Raw genomic sequence first — 12,310 nt, 5'->3', positions numbered from 1 at the left:
ACTAAAAATAGCAAACCAGTTAGATGTAGTATCAAAATGATAAATTATCTTCATGGACTATGCTACTCAGGTGTCTTCGACGCTCCAGATGGATTTGTTTGGCAATAGTTTTAATCTGAAATGAACGTTTTCTCCGTACATTCTCAGTGCTGCATGGAGGAGCGAAGAGGCCTTTGATTTCTTCAACCTGAAGACGGTGCAAGTTCAATCAGCAAGCAATCATGTACTAACCTCCTAGCTAGGCAATCTCCGGTCCTGCCCTGTGTCATACTTTGGCCTGGTTTGATTTCTCTGGGTTTGGTTTCTCCTACTTCTTTTTAGCACCTGTCACATCGAATATTTAGATACTAATTAGGCTATTTACAAAACCCATTACATAAGTGGAGGTTAAACGGTGAGACGGATCTATTAAGCTTAATTAGTCCATGATTTGACAATGTGTTGCTACAGTAAACATTTGCTAATGATGGATTAATTAGGCTTAATAGATTCGTCTTGCTGTTTAGCCTCCACTTATATAATGGGTTTTGTAAATAGTCTACATTTAATACTCCTAATTAGTACTAAACATTTGATGTCACACGTGCTAAAAATAAGTAACCAAACGACCCCTTTGTAAACCATCAAGACGCAGATCCGTGGTACGTGCTACCGGCCATCCGCCCATTCCTAAGCCTCAGTCCTTCATCACACGGCCACCAGGCAGCGCCATCCGCCGCCGCCACCACCATTCCTATTCCAAGCCTCACCCACTCTGGAACGCAGCACGCGCTGCTCTGCCCCAGCAGATCGCACCACCTCACCGACCCGCTGGCCGCATGCAGCGCCGCCTCCTCCCCTCTTCCACCCCACCCCCAAGCCACTAGTCGTGTCCCGTGGACATGTCCCGCCGCGTGACGCCTGCCCGCGACCGGTGCTTGGAGCTGGAGCGCTTCATCGCCGGCCGCGCCCGCTCGGGAAGCCTTGGCGTCGATGATGCCCTCAAGCTGTTCGACGAATTGCTCCCGATCGCCAGGCCCGCCTCGGTTTGCGCCATCAACAACCTCCTTAACGCCGTCTCTCGCGCCCGTGGCCCTTCAACCTCCGCGCTCGCCGTGTCCCGCTTCAACCGGATGGCCCGTGCCTCCTCCAACAAGGTGCCCCCGGACCTTCGCACCTACAGCATCCTCATCGGTTGCTTCTGCCGCATCGGCCGCCTGGAGCTTGGTTTCGCCACCTTTGGCCTCATCCTTAAGACAGGCTGGAGGGTGGAAGCCATAGTCATCAATCAGCTTCTAAATGGTCTCTGTGAAGCAAAGAGGGTGGGGGAGGCCATGGACGTATTGCTCCAACGAATGCCCGAGTTTGGCTGCACGCCCGATTTATTCTCATACAACACGATTCTTAAGGGCTTCTGCAATGAAAAGAGAGCTCAGGAGGCGCTGGAGCTGCTCCGCATGATGACTGATGATCGAGATGGTAGCTGCCCACCAAACGTGGTGGCGTACAACACTGTCATCAATGGCTTCTTTAGAGAGGGTCAGGTGGACACAGCTTACAGCCTATTTCATGAAATGCCCGATCGGGGGATTTTGCCTGATGTTGTGACCTACACCGCAGTCGTTGATGGTCTATGCAAAGCTGGAGCAGTTAGCAGGGCCGAGGGTGTCCTTCAGGAGATGATTCATAAAGGTGTTAAGCCAAACATTAACACATATACTTGTCTGATCAATGGATATTGCACTTCAGGACAACGGAAAGAGGTGGTTCGAATACTTAAAGAAATGTCCACACAGGGTCAGCGACCAAATGTTGTTACTTATAATTTGCTGCTGGACTATCTTTGCAAGAATAGAAACAGCACAGAAGCTAGAAAGATTTTTGATTCTATAATTGAAAAGGGCATACAACCTGATGTAACTACCTATAGCATTCTGCTTAATGGGTATGCTTCGAAAGGAGATCTTGCTGATATGCATGATCTCTTAGATCTGATGGTGGCAAATGGTATTTCACCTAACCATCGCGTCTCCAACATAGTGTTCTGTGCATATTCTAAAGGTGGTATGATAGATGAGGCAATGCATATATTTGACCAGATGAGGCAGCACGGGTTGAGTCCTAATGTAGTCAATTATGGAGCACTAATAGATGCACTTTGCAAGTTGGGAAGAGTGGATGAGGCCATGCTTAAATTCAATCAGATGATCAATGAAGGGGTGACTCCTAATATCATTGTTTTTACCTCCCTAGTTTATGGACTGTGCACCGTTGACAAATGGCGAAAGGTTGAGGAATTATTTTCTGAAATGCTGAATCAAGGTATCCATCCCAATGCCTGGTTCTTCAACACAATAATGTGTAACCTATGCAGAGAAGGACGGGTCATGGAAACTCAGAGTCTCATTGATTTGATGGTACGCCTGGGTGTGAGACCTGATGTTATCTCATATAATACATTAATAGATGGCTACTGCTTAGTTGGTAGGATGGAGGAAGCTATGAAGCTACTTGATGTTATGGTCTCGGCTGGTTTGAAACCTGATGTTGTTGCCTATAATACTTTGCTTCACGGCTACTGTAAAGCTGGCAGGATAGACGATGCAGTTAGACTTTTCAAAGAAATGTTGAGCAATGCGGTTACACCAGATATCATCACTTATAACACGATACTGCATGGTTTATTTGAGTCTGGGAGGTTTTCTGAAGCAAAAGAACTCTATCTCAATATGATCAAAAGTGGAGCGCAGTTGAACATTTACACGTACAACATAATTCTGAATGGTCTTTGCAAAAATAATTCTGTTGATGACGCATTCAAAATGTTTCAGAGTCTATGTTCTACGAATTTTCAACTTGACACTATTACTTTCAACATTATGATTGATGCTTTGCTCAAAAGTGGCAGAAAGGAAGATGCCATGGATTCGTTTGCTGCCATCTCTGCCCATGGTTTAGTTCCAGATGCTGTGACCTATTGCTTAGTGACAGAACATCTCATTAAAGAAGGGTTGCTAGATGAGTTTGACAATCTGTTTTTGGCGATGGAAAAAAGTGGATGCACTCCAAACTCAGGTATGCTAAATGCTATAGTAAGGAGGCTGTTGCATAGAGGTGAGATAATGAGGGCTGGGGCTTGCCTCTCCAAAATTAATGAGAAGAACTTCTTACTTGAGGCATCCACAACTTCCTTGCTATTATCAGTTTTCTCAAGGGAAGAATATCGGCACCACGTGAAGTCCCTGCCTGAAAAGTATCATTTTCTTGAGGAAATCACCAGATGAGCATTGTATCAAAGGAGTTAAATTCAGCTGTGTCGTGGCATCTTTAATGTGGTGTGCAAATTTGTTGGAGTGAATATGCTTTTCTCATACTCTAGTTTATTAGACATGTTCTGTGGTCTCCTTTGTTTGTTGAAATTCTTTAGATAAATGTTATCCTGCTTTTAAGTATGAAATTCTGCACACGATAAAATTATCTTGTCTCTAGTCCTAGCTATTTTACAGCAGCAAATAGTTTACTAATTCATTGGTACTGGTACTGCACATTTTTTTTCATTTTTATCGCATAATTTGTGAAAAGATCCCACACTCCCTGGGGTAACATCTGGGCTTCTTGATCCTTGAGATGATTACTATATTTTAAGCTTTGTGTTTTTTGGTCTCCATCTGTAGCATTATTATGTGGACTTGAAGTGGGTCACAACTATTTGGTTTCTTAAATTATAGAAGAGCTTCTGGACGGGCTGCAAGGTAGGTAGAAATAAATATTGCTTCTACACTTTACTTCAAAAAAAATATTGCTTCTACATTCATGCGGTTAGTGGAAATTAGTCTCATGTATATCTATATGATCTGCAGGCTCGCTGCCAAGTACAGGCCCAGCATTCTTGTTCTCTGATGTCATTCCTCGCCTAAAGACAAACCAACTGAAGTGGAGTTTCACCAGTGCTTTTGAGGTAGTTTTCATGATCTTTCGTGTTTCCTATTTGTGCAATATGGGCATTGCTTCATTGTTATCAGCATGCTTTTCATTTATTTGTGAATGGTAAAATTGGTCTTGTGAAGTTTCTTTTGTTTACATTGAACATGTAACTATACACCATTGAATAACTCAGTATAGGAGCATGTCAATATGTCCCATGTGATACACAGAAGAGGCAGAAACGAAGAGTCACCTGACGAGGTTCCCAAGAAGGCACCGGTTTGAGACGCTTGACATCCAGCCATCCATTGTCATCGTGCTTCTCTTGCACCGGGAGGTGACGCTTTCATCAAAACCATCTTCCTGCCACAAGATATGCAAGCTCAGATGTCCTATAGGTATTCTATAAAATGCACAAGATTCAAGCTTGCAACACAATTGTTGTAGTCATATTAATTCCGTTTAGTCATCGTGTCTATTCTGGATCGATGAATGAAGGTGGCAAGCATTGAACTTTGCACGGCTCAACCATAGCACCATCTCCTTCGACGAACCCAGGCCTAAGACTGCAACATCACACTGGAATCGTGTTAGCCTCAAAGCTTCTAAGGTTTCAATTTCTACCTCATAAATGTTCATGATGTTGGGAAGTATCATTTTGTTTTACTTCCCTGACATTATCTGACATTGCTCTTAATAAGTTATCATAATTATGTGCTTGACACAGGTTGGTCAATGTCTCTCCAGAGATAGCAAGGCTCTCAAGTTGGCTTTCGAGCACTGGATCGAGGCTGTGAGTATAATAAGTACAAATCCACTATTTCTGTTTAATTTAATATTATTCTAGCATTTGTAATTACCTGTGGGTGGAAAGAGGCCACTTTGCTATACAAATTGATTTGATTTTTTGCTTAGGTGTGAACACAAATTGTAAAAGGTCCATGGATTGGCGTTATGCAAATTTATTCCTACTTGTCAGTAAAATCTTTTGTTAGCAACATTCGATGTAGCATTAAAGAGGTATATCCATTTGTTTGTTTGTAGATCGACTCACGACATCAATCTGGGCACAACCTGCACTTCTACTACGGCTTTTGGTGCGAAAGCCAAGCTGGCCATCCCTTCTTCTATTGGTGAGAACATAATGTATTTGCATATTTTCATATTAGAACGAGTTGATGCAATATAATTGGCATAAGTGCATAACATGCATAACATATGACAATAGATATATGCATATAGAACATCCATTGAGCAAGTTATGTTCTTTTGTCCCGGTTCATGGCAAATTCAGCGAGCCCACTTGCATTTGCAGGCTTGATGTCGGGGATGGAAAAGATGTGGATCTTCCCGAGTGTCCAAGAACTCTGCTTAAGATGCAATGCATAAAGTATCTCGGTCCTGTAAGAAATGTTTAAGCTATCTTTATGTAGAATTATGCTATGTATCGGTATTAAAATGTTCCAAGAATAGTTTGTATAAGGCCGGGCTTGACATACTTCAACTTAGTTTTGTGAAGCTAAAGTGATTAAATAACACTTTCCTCAATGTAAAGATAAGTTCTGTTTTCCAAAAATATTTTCTCATGTTCAAACATGTGTTGCATTTTTTTTGGTAATCTTGTTATTAGTATTAAATTTCTTTATATACAATCTGCACTTACATATCCTCAAGTATCAATTGTTTGTTTATATGAAACATGAATATGATATGCCATCCCCTGACCTAATTTCTTTCATGATATTTATTCTTTCTTTTTTCCTCATTAGTCATGACTATGCCAAAATACATGTAACTTTAAACGCGATACACTACCAAATTGGTAAAAAGAATTCTTTCTTACACAAACTCTTCATTTGGTTTCTGCTAAACCTACTGCAACTAGGTATGACATACCGTAACATGCAAGTTCTAACCAATGCCTAATGTTCCGCAGAAAGAGCGTGAGCTCTATGAATACGTCATTAACGAGGGAAAGGTTATCCATAAACAATCTAGAGAACCACTTCATACAAGCCATGGTCCTGAAGGAGCTAAATGGATTTTTGTTATGAGCACAGCAAGAAGACTTTATGCTGGCAAGGTACCTTGCAATGCTCCAGAAAAAAAATGTTATATAAGCTCTTTTAGCTTATGATTTAAGCCATTATTATCTCTTTAACCTGATTTATTCATCCAGAAGGAGAAAGGTGTATTTCAGCACTCTAGTTTTTTAGCTGGAGGTGCTACCATAGCTGCTGGGAAATTTACAGTGGAAAATGGAGTTATCAAGGTATTGCTGTATTCCCCACTATGACATCACTAGTTGACCGTGATGTTTTATACCTTGCTGGTATTTGTAAAAACAATCCTTAATATTCTTGTTTATGTTGTTCATTAAGTCTGCATGTTGTCGGACGTTGATTGTTCATTAATTCAGTATTTAACCTATCTAAAAAATTACAATTTAGAGACACGATCCTTTTCTAGGATAAATATTAAATGCACACCCAAAGATTGGACTTTCATTTGTAAAATATGTGTGTTACTTTAGGAGTTAGCATAGCGGAAAGTATACTTTTGTATCTACTATAGTCCTAATACCCATCAAATTAGTTACTTACCTTGATGCAACCACCATGGGAAGTTAATTGACAACCATAGACTTTGTTCATCCCTTCTATTTCTGCCTAGAGCAAAAGATAGTATTATTCCATACTTTGATTAGTCTTGTTCTCATGTTTTTTTTTCTGATGTTTTTTAATCATTTTTGGATAAGTCCATCGTGGCCTATAGTGGTCATTACAAGCCAAGCATGGAGAAGCTTGCCAATTTCATGAAATTCCTTGAAGAGAGTGGAGTTGATCTCCAAGAAGTCAAGGTACACCAATATAGTCATCACAATATCAAATTTACCTCATAGATGGCTTTATTATAAGGAGCTAGTTTTGGCCATTCAGGCGCGTCCATTCAGCAAAGATGATTGCTGCGATGATCCAGTGCCTAATGGTACACAAAATATTGATGGTTATACCAATCCTCCACAAGTGATTCTCTCTCCAAACACAATGAAAGGTGGTGAAGGCAAGGGTGGTCCTACAGAACAAGCCAAGCTAACATACCAAAGAACCTTATCAGGTGGTCTGCTCAGCCCAAGAGCCATTGATGTCCCGCAGAAGGCAATCCTTGAGAGGATGAAATCCAAGAGCGAGTCTAAATCTTACCAGCTTGGCCATAAGTTATCCATGAAATGGAGCACCTAGGATTGGGTGTGTGCTGGATTATCCAGCTGAGCTCAGAATGCAAGTAATGGAAATGGTAGACCTGTCACCAAGAGCATCAACGACGCCGACTTAGAGCATGAAGTCTACGCAAGCTATCGGGTTACTGAAAAAAATTTCTGTAACCTTGAAAGAATGGCAAGAGCTTTGCCATATAGTTTATAAGGTAAGCCAGGCCCGAGAACCATACAAACAGAGGGCATGCGAGACATCCCCCAACAACTATTCGTTATTGTAGTTTTGCATTGACATTGTTGTTCTGTGCTGGGACGGTCAGACTCTTTGCTCTTGCTTCCTATACTGCAGAGATCAGCATGAGTCTACTGTATCTACTTACAACCACAAGGATACAATGAGCTCCATCCTAAATTACTGTTCGTTTTAGTTTTCCTAGGTACTTGACTTTTGCCGCTAACAGCGTATATCTAAGTGCATAATAAAAGTTATGAAAAGTCAAAACGAATAATAATTTGGGATTAGAATCTAGGAGGAATCGCTAGTAATAAAACTAGTCAACGAAGCACAGAGCAGATCACCGGCATGGCCATGGATGATGGATCTCTCCGCTCTCCAGGGTGAGCATATAGTAATGCAGAACGGGAATCGTGCTCGCCTGCCGTACCAGACTGCAAAATCGAGCAATTTCGTATTCAACTCCTCCCTCGGAGTTCCCGCGTCCCCTCTGACTTCCACTGCACACAAACGTGCCGGCTCCTGAAACGGAACGTTCCTGCCTGCTCGTCCAAAACCCTGTCTCTCCTCTCTATAGGCCACCCCACGCCCTATCAATCACTAGCCCTCACATACAGCTTCCAACGACGATCGAGAGATCCATCCGTGAGGTCGCAGCATGGGGGTGGCCGGCGGCGGGCGGCTGCGTGCGAGCAGCATCAAGAAGCAGCGGCAGCGGACGATGAACAACATCAAGATCACGCTCCTCTGCGGCTTCATCACCGTGCTCGTCCTCCGGGGCACCGCCGGCTTCAACCTCCTCGTCAACAGCGGCGACCCCGACGGCGCCGCGGCCGACGCCAAGGTCGTCGAGGACATCGAGCGCATCCTCGCCGAGATCCGCTCCGACTCCGAGCCCGACGACGTCGTCGTCCTCGTCGGGGACGGGTCGTCGTCGTCCCCCAATAACGCGACGGCCGGCCTCGGCAACTTCTCGTCGTCCGCGACGCTGATCAGGGTGAAGGAGTACATCCTGGGTCCCAAGGTGAGCGACTGGGACTCCCAGCGCCAGGAGTGGCTGTCCCGGCACCCGGAGTTCCCTTCCCGCGACGCGCGCGGCAGCCCGCGCGTCCTGCTCGTCACCGGCTCGCCGCCGGGGCCCTGCGACAACCCCGCCGGCGACCACTACCTCCTCAAGGCGACCAAGAACAAGATCGACTACTGCCGCCTCCACGGCATGGACATCGTGCACAACATGGCGCACCTGGACCCGGAGCTGACGGGGTACTGGTCCAAGATCCCTCTCGTGCGCCGCCTCATGCTGGCGCACCCGGAGGTGGAGTGGATCTGGTGGGTGGACAGCGACGCCATCTTCACCGACATGGCCTTCGAGCTCCCGCTCTCCCGCTACGAGGGCCGCAACCTCGTCGTCCACGGCTACACGGACCTCCTCTTCGAGAAGCGCTCCTGGATCTCCCTCAACGCCGGCATCTTCCTGCTCCGCAACTGCCAGTGGTCGCTGGACCTGCTCGACGCATGGGTGCCCATGGGCCCGAGAGGCCCGTCCCGCGTCGAGGCCGGGAAGCTGCTGACTGCGAGCCTGTCCGGCCGGCCGCCGTTCGAGGCCGACGACCAGTCGGCGCTGATCCACCTGCTGCTCATCCAGAAGGACAAGTGGATGGAGAAGGTGCAAATCGAGACGGAGTTCTACCTCCATGGCTTCTGGACGGGGCTGGTGGACAGGTACGAGCAGATGATGGAGGAGCACCACCCGGGCCTCGGCGACGACCGCTGGCCGTTCATCACGCACTTCGTCGGGTGCAAGACCTGCGGGAGGTACGAGGACTACCCGCTGGAGCGGTGCCTGAGGGGGATGGAGCGGGCCTTCAACTTCGCCGACAACCAGGTGCTCAGGCTCTACGGCTTCCAGCACCGGTCGCTGGTGAGCGCCAAGGTCAGGAGGGTCACCGACCCAAGGGCTAACCCGCTCGAGGCAAAGGAGGCCGCGCTCAAGATGGACGCCAAGTTCCAGCGCGTCTAGTGGGCCTCAGTAGAGAGACACTATGTTCTTGAATGTTGATGAGTCCTTTGGTTGTTCTTGGCTTTCAGTTTTGCAGTAGTTAGTGCAAGCAGTAAGAGTGTTCGATGTTTTTAGTTGGATTCAGAGCAATACGAAATAGGCAAGAAATGCATGGTTCAAACAATGCGACTGTGAATTATGCCACTAAATACACAACAATTCAGATCTGATATTACTGGTTGTTTTGGGTTCAGGACAAAATGAAACGGTATAGACACTGCATTTTGAGTTGTATACTTGTAGCACTAATGCTCATCTCTTTGTTTTTCAAAAAAAAATTAGAGTTCTCTTTGGACTGCAACATGTGACAACATGTAGTCTGAACTGAACAATTGGTAATGTGTGCTTTTCGTCAGCAGATCTACGATATGCGAAATCTAGATATTCACCAAAGATCAAGGATGTGGAATCTGGTGAAGTACTTCAGACAGAGAGATATTACAGAGTTCAAACCATGTGAACTGATTCTGAATATTTTAGATCAAATGGTGGTTCTCATTTCTCTCTGCTCGGATTGCAAGCACGGCTTTGAATATCTTTGGTGTTCCATTTTCCTATTATTTTTCTTAACGAATCATTTGACTATTATTTTTACCTGTGCTATTTCTATCGTTCAAGTTTAGTACACAAAGTTTGTGGTACAGATATCTGAATATTACCATGCGCTATTTACTGAAGACTCTGAAGTCTGAATATCCCGATGTTTGAAACCAGCCGGTTGGACCAGTTCATTTGTCCTGAACCCGGAATAAAAACAACCAACAAGTAACAGCAAGTCACTTGATGTATGTTCTCCTTCCTGTGTGTGCTAGATCTAGCTACTGCAAACCGAAATACAAGAACATTAAAAATGAAAAAGTCATCAAAACTCCGGCGTCCATCCCAGTCTCTTCAGAATTCTTTCAAGAACAGAGTCTCCCTTTCCTTTGCGCTTTCGATTTCTGCGTACATCATGGCTCTTGACATCCGGGTCCTTGGGTTTCTTCAAGAAAGAGATAGCCTCCTCCTTAGCCTCCAGCGGGTTCGCCGACCGGTTCGTCACCCGCCTGACCTCGGCGCTCGCCAGCGACTCGTGCCGGAAGCCGTACAGCCGGAGAACCTGGTTATCGGCGAAGTTGAAGGCGCGTTCCATTCCCCTGACGCACCGGTCCAGCGGGTACTCGTCACTGGAATTGCCGCCGCTCCTGACTGACCTGCCGACGCCGCCGACGCCGCAAGGCTTGCATCCGACGAAGTGCGTGACGAACGGCCACCGGTCGTCGCCGTAACCCGGGTGGTGCTTCTCCATCGCCTGCTCGTACCGATCGACGAGCCCCGACCAGTGGCCGTGCAGATAGTACTCGTTCTCGAGGTACACCTTCTCCATCCACCGCTCCTTCTCGGTGATCAGCAGGTGGATGAGCGCCGACTGGTCGTCGGCCTCGAACGCCGGCCGTCGATGGAGGGTCGCCGTCAGCAGCTTGCCGGCGTCGTTGCGGGCGCGGCCTCTGGGCCCCATCACGGCCCAGGCGTCGAGCAGCTCCAGCGACCACTGGCAGTTCCGGATCAGGAAGCTGCCGGTGCTGACGGCGACCCAGGAGCGGAGCTGGAAGAGGAGGTAGGAATTGCCGTGGACGACGAGGTGGGCGCCCTCGTAGCGCGCGAGTGGGAGCTCGAACCCCATGTCGGTGACGAGCGCGTCGCCGTCCACCCACCATAGCCACTCCACCTCCGGGTGCGCGAGCATGAGGCGGCGCAGCAGCGGGAGCTTGGCCCAGCCGCCCGTGAGCTGGCCGTCGAGGCGCGCAGTGATGTGCGCGAGCTCGATGCCGTGGATGCGGCAGTAGTCGATCTTGTTCTTGGTCGCCCGGAGCAAGAAGTGGTCGCCGGCGGGGTCGTCGCAGGGCCCCGGCGGCGAGGCCGTGACGAGCAGGACGCGCGGGTTGCCGCGCGCATCGCGGGACGGGAACCCCGGGTTCAGGTGCAGCCACCGCCGGCGCCTGGCGTTCCACCGCGTGACCCGCGGCCCCAGACTGTAGTTCGCCGTCGACCACGCGCTGCCGTGGTCGTAGTACCGCGTTGCCGGGGTCGACGGCGATGTGTTGCCGTCGTCGTTGGGTTCGGGGTCGGGGTCGGGGTCGGAGTCGGCGCGGATGTCGCGGAAGATGCGCTCGATGTCCTCGGCGGCCTTGGCGCCGGGCGGCGCGCGGTCGGAGCCGGCGATGTAGACGAGGCGGCGGTTGACGCCGACGGTGCCGCGGAGGACGAGGAACGTGACGAAGGCGCAGAGCAGGGTGAACCTGATGTTGTTGATGGTCCTCTGTGTGAGCTTGCTGCTCCTGCCCCGCGGCTGCAGCAGCCATCCGCCGCCCGCCGGCGTACGCATTCGATCGCGGCGTTGCAAAAGCTGTGGGGGGATAGTGGCTGAGTGGGTCGTGGGGGGCGTGCCGGCGACGGAGCAGGCAGGATCTTGGGTTTGAGTGCCAGGGAAGTCAGCGGGGCGCGGGAGATTCGAGGGAGAGGTGAATATGAAATTGCTCGACTTGCAGTGTGGCAGGTTGTCACAAGAGCTTGATTGCCGAACGTTCAGTAAATGCTCGATCAGCAGCGTGGCAGGCAGCTTGGGCCAATCAAGAGCGAATCCGTACCTTGGGCCGGGCCGAACAGAAGCCTGATCCTTTCCAGCCTATAAAATAGTTATCGTGCGTGTTGGGCTCAATCTCTCGACATCGGGGTGTTTCTGAGTAATAATATCTAGGAAGGAATTCCGATCTTAGAAAACAGTTCCTTTGAACTCAGGTACCAAACGTTCTTTCTCAAGTAAGTGGCTTGAGTTTTTAAATGTTTGTCAACCAAAAAAAAAAAAGAACCATCTGTATTGGGATGCAGTTTACACACTAGTTGTAGTACACCTGAT

General features: G+C 47.8%; 3 protein-coding genes and 1 pseudogene across 3 annotated transcripts; 3 read left to right on the top strand and 1 right to left on the bottom strand.

Annotated features, from left to right (window-relative positions):
* Window positions 1-881: 881 nt before the first annotated feature.
* On the top strand, window positions 882-3,263 carry LOC101778208 (protein Rf1, mitochondrial). The gene has a single exon (XM_004978311.1). The coding sequence runs from the start codon at window positions 882-884 to the stop codon at window positions 3,261-3,263; it is 2,382 nt and encodes a 793-aa protein (XP_004978368.1).
* An 881-nt stretch (window positions 3,264-4,144) lies between these two features.
* On the top strand, window positions 4,145-7,338 carry LOC101777801 (annotated as a pseudogene).
* Window positions 7,339-7,975: 637 nt separating this feature from the next.
* LOC101770901 (probable glycosyltransferase 3) lies at window positions 7,976-9,624 on the top strand. The gene has a single exon (XM_004977487.2). It carries the CDS (start codon window positions 8,014-8,016, stop codon window positions 9,373-9,375), a length of 1,362 nt encoding a protein of 453 aa, XP_004977544.1. The 5' UTR covers window positions 7,976-8,013; the 3' UTR covers window positions 9,376-9,624.
* A 499-nt stretch (window positions 9,625-10,123) lies between these two features.
* Window positions 10,124-11,848, bottom strand: LOC101777394 (probable glycosyltransferase 3). The gene has a single exon (XM_004978310.2). It carries the CDS (start codon window positions 11,777-11,779, stop codon window positions 10,277-10,279), a length of 1,503 nt encoding a protein of 500 aa, XP_004978367.1. The 5' UTR covers window positions 11,780-11,848; the 3' UTR covers window positions 10,124-10,276.
* Window positions 11,849-12,310: the final 462 nt, after the last annotated feature.

The sequence above is a fragment of the Setaria italica genome, chromosome VII (genome assembly GCF_000263155.2).
Source record: "Setaria italica strain Yugu1 chromosome VII, Setaria_italica_v2.0, whole genome shotgun sequence".
Taxonomy (NCBI): domain Eukaryota; kingdom Viridiplantae; phylum Streptophyta; class Magnoliopsida; order Poales; family Poaceae; genus Setaria; species Setaria italica.
Note: the sequence above shows the minus strand (reverse complement) of the source record. Positions and strands in the feature narration are given on the sequence as shown.

Coding starts and splice junctions, on each gene's coding strand:
- LOC101778208 (XM_004978311.1), top strand. CDS start 882: ATGTCCCGCCGCGTGACGCCTGCCCGCGACCGGTGCTTGGAGCTGGAG.
- LOC101770901 (XM_004977487.2), top strand. CDS start 8,014: ATGGGGGTGGCCGGCGGCGGGCGGCTGCGTGCGAGCAGCATCAAGAAG.
- LOC101777394 (XM_004978310.2), bottom strand. CDS start 11,779: ATGCGTACGCCGGCGGGCGGCGGATGGCTGCTGCAGCCGCGGGGCAGG.